We start from the raw sequence: 18401 nt of genomic DNA, 5'->3' as shown, positions 1-18401 counted from the left end.
TGTTTGTTTTTTCAGTCTTTGAGAAGCTGGAAGCTAAAAAGTATTTATGAATGAGATTCTGAGACAACAAAGGTCGTCTGCATGTTTCAAACCAGCAAAATTAGGGTTCGCATCCAGCTCCTGAGACCCACAGGTCATCAGGGTTTCAAACTAATTCCATTTGATTATTTTAACATTTTAAAAATAAGTTTTCATAATATTTGCTATATTAAAATATATTTATATATTATGATGCACATTGCCTATTTCCCCAGTAGAGCGTGTGCTCCTGTTGACCTGTAATGGCTCTGCTACTGGTTTACTAATGGGAAAGACATTTTAAATCACCTCAGTCATCCTGTATTTACTTACTCACCATCAGACTCCAGAGATCAGATGTAAAAAAAACAAAACAAAACGCAGCTCTGCATCTTTAAAGAAGAGCAGCCCAGATAAATTCTCTTTAGCGCTCTGCTACACGTGTGACATTCAAATAATTTGCTTCTCATAGGTTTACGCTGAAAAAAACAAAAGCAACAACAGCAAAAAAAATAAATAAATAAACAGTAGCATCTGTGGCACTGGGTGACAACTTATCTGCCCCAGCTGAAACAGGAACAACATGCTCCGTCTCAGCGGTAATCTTTGATCAGCTGAAACGCTTTCTGTGATAAACATTGACTCGATCCCCATGGGCAATCACTCTATAGTGCTGGCATCAGGGGAGGTAATGTATGCATAGACGTGTTGAATTTGCCTCGGGCCCACACACACACACACACACACACACACACAAAGAGGCATACACACAGTGAGATGAATTGCTACGCCACCTAGAATAAATACATATCAGCTACAGTGAGCTGGGGTGCTTTGCTCTTTCCTATTAATCCTCAGTGTGGTGATTTATTGCAGCGTGCTTGTCAACAGCCATACAGTCTCCTGGCACTGTGACCGGATGAGAGACATTGTAGAGTTTAAGACGAGGGCCCAGCAGCTGCCCTGTGCTCTATTTATGTGCATCCAGGTCCACGCTGAGGGTGAATATATGGGTTGGTTGAACAACAACAACATTTTGTGCAAAGAGGGATGGGGCTGTAAAATAATATATTCATCATAATACAACTTTTAAATTGATGGCTTCCCCACACGTGGCTGCTGCTGTTGGAGGCCTGGATGCTCAGAGATTACGTCTGAACAGGACGGTGCACAGTAAAGGAGCATTCTGTAGGTTATTTTATACACCAACTGTATGTGTGGCAGTGCGTAGCCAGCACTCAACTCACTACCACTGGAAGACAGTGGGGCTGCAGCTGCAGGACTCTTTATTAAGCAGCACCCTCTAGTGTTTCCATGTGGCCTGTATTTTACTTGCTATGTAGAAAACCTTCACACTGTTGAACTGAACGACATAGCATCGTTTTTATGGACACTTGAGTCTATAGTGGGCTGATCTCCCACACACCAGCCTGCTGCCAGAAATACTCACTGCAGTGCCACATGCTACTGTTACTGCTAACTTCATTACAGACTTTGTATTAACACAAACAGATGTGAACAATTTCAGTTATTAATCATGTTAAATTGAGGTATTGTTAAAATGTGCTGCACACTTTTTCATTCCATATTTGCTCCATATTGTAGCTGCACATATTGTATATAATGTGCACCTTGATGTAAATAGAGTGACAGCTGATGTTAGTGTCAGAACAGTTACTACAGTAAATGAACCCTGTGGCCTCAAGTGTTTTGTCAACTACTGTTTCGAAGTTCACGAATGATTTTTGAACAGTAATTTACTTTTACACATTTTATTGTGAATGTGACACAGTTACAACAAACAACAGCAACAACGGGAACAGCACCTTCCTCAAACCACGGACACCAAGGACACTTGGGACTTGATAGCTACAAACATAAAATAAGGCCACTCCACTTTAAACACGTTTTGTCCGTTTGAGAGGAGACAGCGGCTTTCTTCATCTTTGAGGCTCAGTGGTGGCAGAGGACCTGCGGGGATCTCTGAACGGTACGAACTAATAGGTCTACAGATCTCAAATGACACATAATGTAAGACACTGTCACGTGTGGATTTGCACAGATGTTACAGGAAATGACTGTAGCTAATGTAGGTATGCAGTTCTTAAGTAATATTCAACACTGTAAGAATGAAATCGTAAAGACTTCCATCATTAACTACCGTAAAAACCCTAAATGTGTGTTTCAATGTCGTCAACAGCAAATTACCGTAAAGATTTAACGCAGTCCGATTGACTGCTGCAGCGAGTTATTCTAGTGATCTACAGCTAGATGGTGCTGTGATGCCACGTTTGCAAAGCAAGTCCCCCCCCCCAAACAAACCCATCTAGTCCTCTCCAGCTCATTTCATTCAGCTTCTCTCTTTCACACTCTCTCGCCTGCACCGCTACAGCCTCCTATCCTCTCTTCATCAATCCCATCTCTTACTCTTCTTCACTATAGCCTCCTCGTCCTTTTCCCCTCCTCCATCTCCGTGCTTCTCAATCTCCTCATCTCTCCCCCTCTCTACTTCCATCCATTTTTATCTCTCCCTCGCTACAAACCCTTGTCACTGTCTGCACAGCTCCCCTCTGTCCTCTACTGAGTGGCCACAGCCTGTGTTTCGCCTCCGGAGGTGAGCAGCTGCATCAGGCTTCCTGAAGCTGGCCGGTCTTTGCCGGTGGCCCAGTTGAAAAACACTCTGGAGAGAAATGTTTAAAAATAGAAGCGGCATTAGTGATTTTATTAAAGCAATATAAGATGTAACAACCCTCATTTTGGTGTTTTGGTCAGATTGAGGTTGAGATCTGGAGAGTGCAAAAGCCATTACGCATGATTCAAATGATTTTAAAACTCAAATTCGTTAGTGACGCCATGTCCCGCGTGGATGAGGGCACTGTGATCCTGGATCAGACCTCAGCCATCAGGTCAGAGTATGTACTGTGCTACTGATGCTACGCTACACATGCACTTATCCAACGCTCACGAATGTAGCAAATTACTCGTTTTGATGGTTTTACTTTTTCAAAATCTCTGGAATCCACCTTTAAACAAGGGAGTGTATACATGCTGCACTCAATTGTGTCATGCAGAGCACCTCGTTTTTACGTTTCAGGTTTTAATTTGTCATCCATCTGTAACACATAACGTAGGCAGATCTCTATAGGTGCGTATGCAGCTACATAGAACTAACAGCCTCTTCTGATTTGTATTACAACATCTACAAAATGCACAATTTAGATTTTAATATGTCCACTTTTGATGGTTATAATCTGAATAGACCCAGAATGTTTCAGGTTTATACAAACCCACTACTCTCCATTTCCTCTGAATAAAATGAAGATAAACTGTATAATTTTCTGCCATCATTACAACAGCAGGTCAACACTCAGTGCTACATAACGTTTGGTAACTGCCTATAACCCTGAACATTAAAAGATGTTAAACCCTGACTGAATTCCTGGTCAGATTTTTATTGTTATTTATTCCAATCATGATTTAGCCCGTTCTATTCATATAGGCTTAGTTCTTCAACATTGAGGTTTTGATTCATTTTAGCTGATGAAGACAAGATAATCCTGTCAACATTTGGATGCTCATTCATCTACCACAGTGCTAAACTGAAGCAGAGAAATGCCAGTGCACATGGGACGTCGGTCTCGATTATGCTGCAAATCTGAAATCATGTACAGTTATTAAATAAAGATGTTTGCTTCAAACGGTAAGGTGTTTTGTCTTTATTAGTGGCACTGGTGTCATATCAGCAGCGGCACTGACAAATTACAAAACACACAGACACTTGCCATAAATAGAAATTGGATATTATCCAAAAGATGATTTCATTTGGCAGTGGACAGAATCTGAACCTACAAACGACACAATTGCTAGGACTTCTCCACATTTTTAGAACCTGTCTTGAAAAAGGTCTGATTGTTTTTTAATGACAAAATTTGACCAATAAAACTTATATTACACAGCAAATGATTTTGAACGACGTGTGTTTAATTTCACATCCGTGTGTATACCTGGCTGAACATTTTGTCAGGTATTTGGAGTAATTTTAATGTATTTGGCTGCAATTGTTTGTGGGATCTAAGGCAGGAGTGGTGAATGTGTGTTTTAAGTGTCAGCCATTGAGAACAAAAGAGCTTTTAGCACCAACAATCAGAGCGAAAATTCAAATCACCTGCCTCAATCGGGCCCCATCTGCCACATGCTTGTGGGCAGGGGGCCACTTGTGAAACATGCACTTGAAAGCCACATGGACTTGTGTGACAAATCTGAGTCAGCCTGTGCTCAATAAAGTTATTTCATCTTTGCGTAATGAATTTATTTACTAAATACACCCATAATACAATATTTGCTGTATATTTCAAATCACTATTGATGCCCTTTGGTAAATAAAGATTTGCCAAATGCTCACTTTTTTTTTTTTTTTGTCCTTTCGGCTTATCCCGTTAGTTCAGGGTCACCAATGATCAGCGGATCATTGTCCGCATGTTCATTTAGCACAGTTTTTACGCCGGATGCCCTTCCTAATGCAACCCTCCCCTATTTTTACCGGGCTTGGACCTGCACTGCACAGCTGGGAAGGGAAATAGGCTGTTAGGGGTTCAGTGTCCTACTTGCCCACAGACACTACGACATATAGCCGGGAACAGGGATCGAACCGCTGACCCTGTGGTCAGTGCCTTATCACATGGACTGCCTTACCAACTGAGCTACAGCTGCCCCTGCCAAATGCTCCCTACAACCACTAAATGAGAAAGAAAAACAATATGATGAGCACTCACTCTGCAATGTACTCCAGCGGCGTCCAGGAACTGAAATCTGCGTTAGGCATGAACTTCCTGTTCATCGGCGTGTCCAAGGTAACGCTGCCAAATTAAACCAGATGACAATCAGGGTTAGTGTGTAGCCAAATCTGTGAGGCAGAGACGAAGGAGAGCTGGCAGAATGCAGCACATATAGCACAAAGGCAGCACAGGCTCTGTGTGGATTACAAATAAAAAAGTCATTTGCGGAATTATCATATTCATGACTCAAATATCATTTAGCAATGCAGCACAGCACAGCGTTTGTGTCACCTTTAGTTCAAGCATGCTAATATTAACACGCATTGTCCCTGTGTAATATCGGCTCTGACCAAGATGCTGAATTTACCATGACAGACTCTCATTGTGTATGAGCTACAAGACCAGTGTTCACAAGTAGTATGAGAGGGGGGAGAGATGGAGAAGGAGATACAGAGATTTAATAACCGTCTTTTGTGCTTTGGACAGAACATTTAATACAGAAAAACATTTTAAAATTAAAAAGATGGGCATATGTGAAGGGGGAGACATGAAGCAAAGATACTGCACGAGGGGAAAAGGACAGGTGCATGGGGAGCGTCCAAAAACAACAGGAAGTTAGTGATTGGAGCTCAGTCTGATCATTAATGCTGCCAGCAGTCGCTGCTGCAGCAGGAAGTGGGCCACGCTGAGGCAATTAGGGTGGGATCAAACTCTCTGTGCTAGACTGAGGCAACCTGAGTCAAATCTGAACACAAAGACATACACATTTTCAGATTCAGTAAGACTTTCTAAGGTCAAACTAATTGTTAACAATGCACATCTTACATTAACATTGATAACGCCAATTAGAAATCACATCCAGAAGAAAATACAATGTAACTGCAGAGATTCATCAGGTTTTTGAGTTTTCTTCAGAATCAAAATCATCCAATGACACTTTTCTGGTATCTATGGATACAATGCAAACATCAACTGCTAACTGCATATTTGGTGCGCCGGGCTTTGTCTAAAAGTGAACGTATAAAACACAACACCTACAGATAAGGACTGAAACTTCACAATAAATAAACAAGTAAACTAAAAGAACTCACTTATGATTAAAATAAGCTTTAAGATGAAGTGCTATGAAAACTCTTGCTTAAACGTCCTCTGTATCAGGAATTCACTATACTGCAATATAGTGCTGGCATATAACAATGCAACTGCACGGGGGGGGGAGACGCTGTAAAATAAGTGCAAGTCATGGGGCTAATGCTGAACAGATGTGACAGAGAACAGAAACAACTACAGAGTGAGAAGGAGCAAGAAACACCCCTGGAAACACATTTCTGTCTTCTCACGATGACTGTGCAAAACCACTGGTTTTAATAATCAATACACGAGCACAGAAACGTGTGATGCAAAGCCCTGTGTGTGTGTCTGTTGGCATCATTCACCTGAAACGGATCATGTGTGCAACCAGAGACCTGCCGGAATTGGAAGTCTTATCGATCGTTTTCTCCTAGGGGGTCTGGTGGCTCAGTGGTAGAGCCTTGGGTGGGGATACAGTAGGCCGCGTGTTCGAATCCCACCCCACCAGGTTTGGCCTCGCACAGCTACCTAGGGTGACCCTGGTGCTGGTCCCGAGCCCGGACAAAAATGGGTAGGGCATCCAGCGTAAAACACATGCCAAATCAATGTGCGGAACACGTTGTGCCGCTGTTGTCGTAATGTCGAAACTCTGTGTTATGTTGCTATAATTGGAAAGAAATCAGAACCCATGTGCATGTTAAGTGAGGTTCTGCATGTCTGACTCATCTTTTAAATCAAATTCGTGGCCTGCTTCTGTTTTCTAGCAACAAAAGTAATTAAATGTAGAAAAGATGTTATTAAGGCATAAGTGAATAATCCATCCAAGGGAAAACCACTGTCATGTCTTTATTACAGCATAGTGGACCTTTAAATGTCATTGTCAATGTGCTGTGAGTGGTTTTAGAAATCATAACAATACAATATGCAGCTACGGAAGTTTATTTATTTTTTGGTCATTCTATAATCGCGAAACCTGTAGATCAAGACTAAGATGTTTTATGAACTATGAATTGAAGAGCAATGATTTTGGAGGCCACACGTGTCTTCACAATTGTTTGACAGAATCTTTCATCCAAAGCGACTGACCTGTGAGTCACATAGCTATGGTGGCCAAGCTGCTGTGCAGAGCCCTGCACCTGGCCCACCGGGAGCAACTTGGACATGTGCGCTGGAGAAACTACTGATCAACCCACCAACCCTGCGATTAGTCAACAACCTGCTCTACCCCCTGAGCTGCAGCCGCCACAGAAATGCCTAATACAGAAAAAATACATAAAATCAAACTTCACAGATCTACTTTGAAGCCAACTTCACAGTTTATTTAAGCTCCTACCTGTGTCCCATCTGTCGCATAACACGGTTCTGGCTCTGGAGCACTGTCAGACTTTAGTAGTTTTGTGTGTGTATGTGTGTGTGTGTGTGTGTGTGTGTGTGTGTGTGTGTGTCGTGAGCGAGCGTGTACTTACGGTAGGACAGCCACAGCAGCAGCCCCCGATGGCAACCCGCTGTTTTTTGCTGCAAGACTCTGACACAGCTGGTGGACGGCAGCTTTGGCCATGCCATAGCCTACCATGCCTATAGATTGGAGATGGGACATTCTTTAAGTGTTCTGGGAAAAAAAAAAACGTTTGCAAAGACATGAACTTATACAATAACTTGGTAGAGAAACACCTTTAAAACCGGAAGAGCAGCAGGACGAAAATGCTGCAGATGTCTTCGCACTGTGCAAATCGCCTACGACATGAAGATAGTAACTAACTGCTTGTTCTCTTCTTTTCTAGTTGGACTGTTCTTCTCGCACTGAATTCGTACATCAAACCTGCCTTTAATAACACAGTGGAATGTTTGTGGCTTCAGAATCTGGAAACATGTGTGTGTAACCAAACGTCTAAACTGGCTTTCAAAAGAATGCTGAGAATCTGCCCCCCGAGCAACAAAGAACTGACCAATAGAAACAAGGGGTGGTGTCATGCGTGAATCAAAAGGGAGCACGAGTTATGCCTGCAGGTTTAAACATCACACCAGACTGTTTCGGCTTTACTTTGAGCAAAAGTTTGTCCAAAAAAAAGAGGAAGTTTTGGGTTTTATGGTTAACTGAAAGCACCATGTTGACTAGACTCTGTGTGAGCAGCATCCAAACCCACTCCGCATAAAGGCGGTTTGGAAATTTCAGACCCAAGGACAGGACAAGAGACAGAGACATACATGATGTCCCAAATGAGCATCAGCAGCTGATGGTTGTGATTAGTACCCGGCGTAACTGAGCCTCCGTCATCTCTAATCCTCATCTACTTGTGTGCTGACAAGTCCACAGGTGACAGGTTACTGGAACTGATGATTAAATTCGAGCTACATGGGTTTGCATCCACAGGCTCCCTGCGATCTTTCCTACATCCTGGAGGATAATCACAGATTCTTAAAAGACACAAGTCATGTGAAGAGGTTCAGACAAACTGCGTACACACCCTCCATTTCAGGTTCAACACAAGGTAACCGCTCTGGTCTACTCACACAGCACATTTAACTCGGTTTTCATTTATAAATCTTTGACGAACAACAACCATTAAAGTCAAGGCAATCAGTCGTCCTACTCTTCGGTTTCCACTGCACAGATTATCTACATTTATCCTTATTGGCTTTGATCAATGCACACAGGGGAAAGGACGAACACGACTACTTCTAAATGCGGTTTGTTATATTTCATATTTAATTACACCGCACACAAACAAGCTTTCACTGCTCTTTTCTGCCTAAATCACATCTCCTAAAGCAGTCAGTCCTGCAAAATGGAATCCCAGCCACAAAGAGAGTGACAGGAATAAGGTCCCTCGTTCGGTTTCGTTGGACTTAATGCACTCAGTCCCTGTGGACAGTATGCGTGCAGCCACGACTGCTGAGTCATTCTCCTCCTAAGCCAGCGGCCAATGAGCATGTGGGCTCTGCACTGACTGCTGAGCCAGGGGTTTGTATTGAATTGGATTTTAGCCCATCACATGGTTGGCTTGGAGATGAGGGGGGGGAGAGAGAGATATCACATGGTACCACAGCAAAGCCTGTGAGACAAGGCTGGAGTCACATGGTATTACGACTGTAATTAAACATTTTCTTTACTGATTAATCTGGCATGATTTAGATATGATTTAGAGTAACGTTTCAGAAAACAGTGAACTGATTCATCAGCTAATGGTTTCAGCTCAAATCCATTTAAATATATGAAGACTAGGCGAGAGCAAAAGAGCTGTAGAAATTAAGAATCATTTAGCATTTTTCCATTAGCTGAAGTTAATGTGCTTTTTTTTTTTTAAATTGCTTTTTAGTTTAACACCTAAAATGAATTCTGTGGTTAACACTGGGTCGAGAAATTTTGTCTATTCAGCAACATAAAATGTGTAGTAAATATCGCACTTTTACGTATCTTAAAAAAAAAAAAGCGTCTAAATGAGACTTCAGACATTAAATGGATTTATGCCGAAAACTGAGCCTCATCTGCTCGTTATTTACCGCAACAGTTTTGTAAATTCATTCCCATTGGTTTTCGAAGGGAGATGCTCACTTCTGCATTAGAAAAGTACATAATCCCTGCAGCATCCTACTGTAAGATACCTTCTTTTACCTAAAGACAAACTCTCTTTATGTCTTTAACATAAAACAAAGTAGGACATTACATTTTAGAACACAACACACGTGTCATGGTCCCATCAGCTAGTCTCTATTTCTGCTTGTTTTGTTTCTGGAATCCATTTTATCGACACTTTCCTGCTCACTGTTGTGAGCTCCATGAGATGCCCAGTGGCTTTGATCAGCATGTCAATTCCCTGGTCATAGGCCTGTAGAGCTTTCTGTTACCCACATTATTTGAACTGGCAGGTTTGGAAACAAAGACCTTTGCACATTGTAGCCTTCTATAAGTCAAAGTCCGCCTGAATCCCTGACGTGACACTCACGCAAACCCGGTCATCACAGAGAGGAGGGTAAACACAAATAAGCTCCTCACCTCCAGTGCCCGAGAGCCCTGCTTTCGCTCCAGCCAAAGTCAACAGTCCGCCAGGTTTCAAGTGCAGAGAAGCGAGGTGGCTGGAGATAGTGGACGTCCACACACTCTGTTTCCACATTAGATCAGAGTTTTTGTAAAAATCTGAAAAAGATGTGGATGATTTTTAATCCTGTAGTAGAGATAATAAAATATGGCTGATAATTAATGGTAAAAACACACAAAAGGCTGAATTCTGACCTTTGGAGCTACAGTTTCCTCCTGCCCAGCCTCCTGCCACACACAAGATTGCATCCACTTTCTGGTCCCCTAACAACTGGGCCACATCTGCCGTCACCTGCAGACAAACAAGAGATAACTGCTAACAACATTTCATAAACCCTGGGGTCTCACTCACACACACAAAAAAGGCACGGCAGTAAAATGACAACTATATGTCAGTCGACACGCCAGATGGAAATTTTGAATACAGATTTCATGCAGCGTTCAAGTCACCAAACAAAAGGAGGACATTCAGGGAAATGACTCAGGCCACTTTAAAGTAACAGCGTTTTCAAATAAATACATGTTTGATCCCATGATGGAAAGAGAAAACTAATTTATAATATCTAAATGTCTTATTGCCTTTATAATCTTTATACAACTTTATAAGTTATTTATAAATACTCTAAAAAATTTGATCATATCATCAATGTCATACACACTTTATTTTAAAGTAATAAACTAAAATGTCAGACATGACACTTTCAGCTAAATTAAATCAGAGAAATAAGTGATACTCCGATCATAGTTAGTCACAAAACATACTTGCATGAAAACAGTTGACAAGTGAGCAATACCAGTTAGAATAATAAGATGCACAGAATTTTAGTTTATTTTTGACATGTAAGCTGATTAGTTTCACAACACACTGAATGAAACAAGAGACTGAGACGTCACCTTGAGACTTATTTGCCATTTCATACATAAGATAATGTAAATGTTGAGCAGATTATCAATAATAATAATAAAAATCATATGACAGGCGTTGAAACTTATCAGCTCTGCATGAGCTAAAGAACCTTCTTCTCATATTTTTCTGTGTGACTTAAACGCAGCATTAGCTTAGCCTTTTGCTAGCACAATAAATAACCCACGTGTGAAAAATAAATTCATATTACAAATCATATCGGCAACTGGGTTCAAACTGAGAGTCAGACTTTAGCTAGTGGCGGGGGCAGCCTCTCTATGCGGTCTTTTAGCTCTGCAGGGCTCAATTAACGACACCGGAAAGCACCGGACAGGTGACCGTGTTGACGTCCGTCCTGCGGAGCTCACCTGTCCCGCCTGCTCCGTGAAACACTCACTGGTCTTCACTATCACGTTTTCATTTGCGTCCTCGTTTGCAGCCATGTCGATGCTGGCGACCCACTGTTAAAGACACACACACACACACACACACACACACACACACACACACACACACACGGAGAAACAGTTAGACATGGAGTCAACTGAGCTACGGAGCGGTTCGATCTGCGGCCCCCTCGCTGCACTTACCCAGCCTCTGGACTTGAAATGCTGGACACACTTGGAGCCCAGGGCGCCTCTTCCGCCGTACACGATGACCCGATTTGAAGCCATGTTTCTACTCCGATCTGCAGCCAGCACTGACCGACTGAGTTGAGGCTGAGCTGCAGACTAAGGACACGCCCCCCCACGGAGGAGGAGGAGGAGGACGAGGAGGCGTTCCTCTGGTTGTGCAACAAGTTGGCTGCATGCTGCGTTCACAGGCTGTCGGAAAAAACCAGATTACAGGGTGAGCCATGCGTTTTATGCTTTCACTCAATACCTAAAAATAGGATATTGTACAAATTAATGTCAACATAATAATTGGTTTTATTTAAGCATATAATACATATATAGAGTTGATCGTAAAAGTTCCAGGTTCATCGTATCTTTATACACTTTGTGTCTGTCACAGATATACACACAAAATACTGTTTGCTTTAATTTGTGGCTCTCACTTATATCAATGTGTATATTTAGCTTCTTTGCACCCTCATAGTTTCATCAGGTTCATATGGACATAATCCGCCCAAACCACACAGTAGAATCCTGACAGCAAAACTGTTGTGTTAATGATTTTATCATTATTATGTTCACTATTATTGTTTGATGTTGAAGCTTTTGCTCTGCTTTCTGTTGAGACTGGACCACATCAAATTCCTTGAACTTGCTGCTTGGATGTTACTACTGTATTATTTTCAGAAACTAAATCATATAAATAGTAGTTGTACTTTTACTAATTTCTCCTAGTTACTGCACACTGACACATTTCAAGTCACTTGGCAGGTAAGTTGTTGCTGTAGGATTGTTTTCATAAGGACCAGGAACCTTATGAGGAACTTAGTTCCTCTACATGTGTTTTCATTAGAGGCATCTGAATTTTGTTCTGTGGCTACTGGTCCCAAAAAGGTCCCTGCTCAGGGGGTGGTGTTTTATGAGGGTCTACTGTCAGGATGGGGCCTGTAGCATTGAATATTGATTTCTCGAATACTATAGTATCTGGCATGTATCCCAAAACCTGCTGTGCACTGGGATTGTTTTGTTTTGCTTGTTTGCCCCAAATCCAGGACAAAGCAGCTGAAGCAATTTCAGGACCGTGGTGATGCGTATGATGTTGAAAAAAACTAAAACAGGTAGTTGAAAGACACTAAAAACCTTAGAGAGAGGAACCCCAGAGTCAGTTCTGTGTAGGTTTTTTAATCTCGGTGACAACTTTAACATCACACAGTCATATTGGTCTGTGCAGCTTTCATATTCACGATGCAAAATTTCCAGAAAATCTTTATTGATTTGCAAAGGCCCAACAGGGTTTGCAAAACATTTTATCCATAAGTATATTGACTCACAGTATTAATACTGTTATATTACCCCTAACACACAGCACCATTGTTTAGAAACTGATTTTAGATTAATGTGTGTCAGTGTGGAAAAGTCAGTCTATGGGGATGAAAAGCAGTTGCCTGCAGTGGCGTATTTTACCTCACTGAAAGGCAGAAAATGTCATATTCTCTGTCTTTATTTCCTATAATTAACAGTTTATATTTAAATCCGGCACTTGGCAAGCCCAAAATAACACCTCCTATCTTTTTAACGATATGGCTCAGAGCCTTGTAGAAGAGCTCAAACTCATTTCAGATGGAGGCATTCAAAGTGTCCGTCTGTCCCGCCGTAATTGGCCACTTTTACCTCGGTTGCTCTTCATTTGTGCTGCAGCATGGCGTGTGTTAAAGTGCAACTACTGTATGTGGCACTCAGATTACACTTACAGTTACATCATCCTGTGCATACACAAAATTACAGTCTATACTACAATGTATGCCCACTTGGAAATGGAACGAAAGAAAACGGCTGCATTCATAAATAATGCATCACAGTGCACGCCCAGGAGCAGCAGTATGGCTGCATAGACCCTGCGAGGAGATTGCATCACAAAGCCAGAAGAGGTACATGGGCTCATGATAAGATAATTAGTGGTGCTGGCAAAACAATTAAAACTGCTGAAGCTGGGATTTGCACACACTTTGCTGAAATGATTTTATGTATGAATCAGTGTCAACCTCACTTTCCACAGTTTACCACAAGTGTCAGATTAAATACACATTAATCATCTGGTGGCAAATCATCCCCAGCATGTTAATCACATTTTAAACTTTTCTTTTTTCTTTTTTCAGTAAAGCTAAACACGGCTTTTTAAGAGACAAAGTTTACTCATACAATTGAAATGGAACTATATTTAAATGCCTCATCAGGTGCCTGAGACTTGGGTCAACTGGGGTCACGACAGCTGTTTTAGGACTTTGTGGAAACTCACCAGTTTTAATAGATTGATTTACCAAGTGTGCAATGTGTTCTTTTGTAAGGCAAGTGTCTAAACCAAATATACAGTATCTTTATCTTTTTAACTATTAATTTTACTCATAATTTTACCAATTTTCTCACATTTTGACCAACATGAATGAATGAGTGTTGAATCTCCCACTGAAATCATGTGACAGATGACAAGAAATTGCAACGTTTTTTTTATCAGTACTGACCTTTTCATTATTGTTCAGTTTCGTTACACCTTTGAATTTCTGGTTAATTTATTCATATTTCCAAACAAGTGAGCCAGCATAATGGCATGAAGGAGGCTGACTTTGCTTTTCTCCATTCACTAACCAATTTATTCCTTAATCCTTTGAAGTTAAGCATATCTGTTTGGCCATACATTCATCTCCTTTGACTCAGTGATTTAGGGCTGGAATTCCTGGATTATTCTTCAGTTGATGGTTAATGTCAGAAAAAACTTGTTAAAAACTGAAACCAGTCTTTTTAGCAGGAGTTTAAACATGTAGGGTTTGAACATTGCTTTTCAGGTGTGTGGCTGTAGGCACAGAGGGGGAAAACATGGGGGACAAGAACTGGACATCATTGTAATATACACTGAAAGCCAGTTCAAATCCACCTGGCAACTGTGGTCTTCCCATGTGGAGTTTACATGCTCTCCCTACTCCGCTTTCCTCCCACAGTCCAAATACATGCATGTTAGGTTAAATGGTGGCTCTAAATTGCCTGTGGGTGTGAATGGTTGTCTGCCTGTGTATGTTTCTCTGTGTCCGCCCTGACACCTGCCCAGGTCAGACCCTGGTGTAATGTGTGGGGTGGGTTCCAGGCCACCATGACCCTGAACCGGAGGAGTGGTTAAGATACTGAACGGATGCATATCTTGTCCAGTGGCCATCACATTAATGGGGCTTTAATAGCCATGCGTGAAATTCATTAAACCATAATTACTTTATGTGTTCAGCACAGAATCGGTTTTTCAAACAACGACCCACTGAGTGATGTTTGTTCTATGTGTTTCCCTCTTTGTGTACTGTAGGAACCATTGGGGGTTTTATTAGAACCTGGTTCATTCAACAAAAAGTTATTACACTGCAAATGACTGTATATACAATGAAGCGATTTCAGATTCTCCTATCTTACGGTTGGTGTAAAAACCGACTATATAAACCATAAAAACTAAAAAAATAATATATATAGTGCTGAGCAACAACAAAAAAGACTTAGTTTTTTTGCCTGGCACAGTGTGAGCAGGAACGTGTGAGGCAAGCTGAAAAACTAATGAATGTGTGTTCCTCTCCCCTGCATTAACTTTTAATACACTGAGCATTAAATGCTGCTGTAGGACTGTGATGCTGATGACACAGCACCGAGCTACCGAGCTTCCCATTATTTTGCTGCTGTGCTATCTGCCTGTGCCGAAGCAGCGTGCCGATGAGACATCCCCCGCTCTCATGAATAATACAAACAAGATGGCCTTGCTTCCCCTGTCACTGTAGTAAAGCCCCCGATCTGTCACATTCACCTGGATATGACACACAGGTCTCCAACAGGGAATAAATGCTTGGTTTGTCTAGTTTGACATCCACACACACGTACACACAACAAAGGCAAGTGTGAGACAGACAAATACATACTTTTTCCAGTGTTCTAAACAAAAGTATTATGCTTTCCCTTCCCCCCTGTCTCCCTGTCTTCAGTAGAAAAGATATGAAACACACAAATATGCACACACACCTTTCATTTAGAGCAGGAGTTTTTTGTGCGATGTGAGACGGTGAGGCTGACCAAGTCCAGATCTCCACCAGAGCTGGGTGACATACCAAAGAACACACAATAATTATGAGTTGCTGTCTGGCTTGGACCTGGATGAGAAGTCCTGCAGCTTTCTGACAGTGGATGAACTCAAATTTAGAAGTACACTGTAGCAATCTGGGTCGTAGGTGGAGCGTCTGTCAGGAGCTCGGCATCTCGCGGCGTGGAGTGGACACCGGTGATGAGTGATGCAGTAAGAGAAAGGGCTGTTGGAAAAGTAGCGGAGGTTTTGGAGCAGTGATGGCTGCCCAGAGGTGGCACCTTAAGATTGAAACGTTTCCGAAAAGCCATAGGCACGAAGAAAGTAATGGTACGTAAGGGCAATTGGTAAGGATTCTAAGGACACACATTACCGCACACACTCTCGTCAAGTTGACAGATCTCGGTCAAGGTTGAAGCAATTAGCATAAATCAGCATAATCCCCTACTTCAACCTCCTCCCATGTACGTGTGCTGTTCACGTACCTGAGGTCCGTTAACACACATACTTAGGCACCATGTGCACCAAAAGAAATGTCTATAGAAGTAGAAGTTATTACGTGTTTTCCAAAATGCTGACGTAGAGAACATGAGTGTACATTTTTAGTAGTAAAAAAAATTCTCTAGTGGGTCTGTGAATGATTACACAATACATAATAACGATGTAGTAATCAAATTATTCAAACAAGACACTTTTTCTTAAATATTTATTAAAATGAGTTCTACATTTTGGCTTATTCTCCCACTTCTCGTTGAACAACTGTGTTTAATCAAACTGCTGTAATAAAGTGAATCAATGGGATACATGGTACATTTGTTTGGTCAGAGTGAAACAGTGTCTCTGAACCTCCAGCGTGAGCGTTGCCAGCGCTGTGATGCTGAAGGAAGCGGAACTGCTCTGGTTTTGTGCGAGAAGTGTTGGCCCCTTAACCTGCTGCTGCCGGTTCGCAATGACATGGATTGAACTGCACTAAGCCGGACTGTAGCTCCATCACCTGTGTTCAAAAACAAAACGTATGAGCTGGAACACGTATGAATTACACAATTCACAATACCCCTGCACAAAAGAGGGTCGTTCATTTTCTCTTAGCAGTGGACAGTTAGTTTGAATACAGTTTAGCCTACGACGTACAGCTGTTGGTTCAGCTCTTGCTTTAGTCTCTAGTTTTTATCCACATGCGTAAACCTTCACATCCACGGAGGGTTTCGGTCTCCGTCCTCTTACAGGGAGCTGTTTGTTGATGTAATCCCCAAATGCTCCGAAATGCAGATGCTGCTATTCACAATGTCACCAACATGGTGTAACACTGTTTTCACCCTAAACAGTCAAAAATGCCGGGCTACAACTGGGAAAACACAGTGGTCTGGTTAGGTCTAGGTACAAAACATTAGGGTCACATGTGGGGGCTAAATAAAGACGGTTAGAGCAGAGAAAATAAGCTGTAAGACACACTGGTAAATTATACACATAGTCAATATTAAAACTTCTTTTTTCCCCCACATTAACATTAATTTGGAGTAATGTTTCTGTCCACCTGGCAACTTTCACTCCCCCTACAGCTCTGGTTTTTGGTCTTCAGTAACTCTCTGGGGTAACATCCGGAACTGTAGCTGGATGTTCACAAGCTTTGACAGTTTGCTAATTGGTACTGGGCTGACTGTGAGGCATAGGTTTTTAATTCCCCAGAAACAATATGAGCGGGTGCAAACCATAACACCCATACAGTGAGCAAAATAATACTATAAAGCTGTGTATACAGTCGCTATGGAAAAGAGCAGAGAGAAGTAACTATACTCTGATAATTTTAAGATCAGTTTAAAAACCCCAGTTGCATGTCATCTTGAGCGATTCTAGTGAGGAGGGTCAGGAGAAATCTTTGCTGCTGATAAAAGCGCAAAAGCCACCGTTAGTGGCCGATAGTTTATTATAAAGCACGAACACGGAGTGAAGTGGGATAACTGTGGACAAATGAATATGAATTTTACATCAGTATTCTTGTTGGTTTCGTTTTGTTTTAACTTCTCATGGAGCATCACACTTTTAGAAGTCTGTGATCTGAGGAAAAATAAAATCCATGTAGACTCTGCTGCCATTTCCTTTTTTAAATCTTTGACCCCTCTTAGCAATTTGTGGCTAATCTGACATCTCACAACATGAACCCCCCCAGTAAGTAAATACAATAAACACCTTCACTTAAAGGCCAAAGGGGATCAAACGCCCACCTTTACTTTCAGAAAGTGCTGTCGAAGAACCTCGGGCTTTTAAACCTTTTCTAAAGGTTTGCTCTACATATTCACTTTTACAAAGTAATTTCTGTTTCATTGCTCGGTTTTATTCCACTCTGCTGGTTTGTTTTAACCTTTCTCACCTCACAAAAAAACCACAGTAAGTGTTCTTTTACCCGTAATACTTTTTAAAGTTTGTGTCATTACTGCACTGCCCTGTTCTGTTGGTGACTAATGATGATGTGCATTTATCTTTGTTATTTAACACTAAAATTTGCTCCTTAAATAACCCATGAAAATACATAATCACTGTTGTATTTGCAGGAGGCTGAGCACCGTAACATTTAAAGGTATTCTCTGCAGGTTGGAGCACATCACTGCCCTCAGACGCAATTCAGACTGTATATAAATGTACTGTATATAAATTCCGTGGCTTATATTTTCATGCATACATTACCTGCCAAACTACACGTACACCATCCTCTACAAGCACTGCAGTGTTTCTAAAAAAACTTTCTTCTTTCAACATGCTCAACGAGATCAACGGAAAAAAATTTGTTTGAATGGAACCAAACGTATCTACTCAGCTAGTAAGAAGTTTTTGCAAAGAGCTGTAAAGAAAAAGGATTCACTCGCTGTTTGCACGGTTTGAGAAG

The 18401-nt window shown here is 41.5% G+C and overlaps 1 protein-coding gene across 2 annotated transcripts; it reads right to left on the bottom strand.

The window, feature by feature from the left end:
* Nucleotides 1-1774: 1774 nt before the first annotated feature.
* On the bottom strand, nt 1775-11555 carry qdpra (quinoid dihydropteridine reductase a). 2 transcript variants are annotated; one of them, XM_067519064.1, is made up of 7 exons: nt 11395-11555; nt 11173-11265; nt 10096-10192; nt 9859-9999; nt 7331-7473; nt 4791-4874; nt 1775-2698 (listed from the first exon to the last, which is right to left on the bottom strand). In XM_067519064.1, exons 1-6 carry the CDS (start codon nt 11476-11478, stop codon nt 4833-4835), a joined length of 600 nt encoding a protein of 199 aa, XP_067375165.1. In that variant the 5' UTR covers nt 11479-11555; the 3' UTR covers nt 1775-2698; nt 4791-4832. The 2 variants fall into 2 exon arrangements, with proteins under 2 accessions (XP_067375165.1, XP_067375164.1); XM_067519063.1 differs by having other exon boundaries at nt 7331-7439.
* Between the last annotated feature and the right edge of the window lie 6846 nt (nt 11556-18401).

Source organism: Channa argus, chromosome 10, assembly GCF_033026475.1.
Source record: "Channa argus isolate prfri chromosome 10, Channa argus male v1.0, whole genome shotgun sequence".
Classification (NCBI taxonomy): Eukaryota; Metazoa; Chordata; class Actinopteri; order Anabantiformes; family Channidae; genus Channa; species Channa argus.
This window is presented reverse-complemented; position numbering and strand designations above follow the sequence as displayed.

Bases quoted from the DNA above. Each gene is read 5' to 3' on its own strand.
- qdpra (XM_067519063.1), bottom strand. From the start codon at position 11,478: ATGGCTTCAAATCGGGTCATCGTGTACGGCGGAAGAGGCGCCCTGGGC. The intron at 11,266-11,394 runs GTAAGTGCAGCG...TGTCTTTAACAG, and splicing joins ATTTCAAGTCCAGAGGCTGG to TGGGTCGCCAGCATCGACAT. The intron at 10,193-11,172 runs GTGAGCTCCGCA...GTTTGTCTGCAG, and splicing joins TCACGGAGCAGGCGGGACAG to GTGACGGCAGATGTGGCCCA.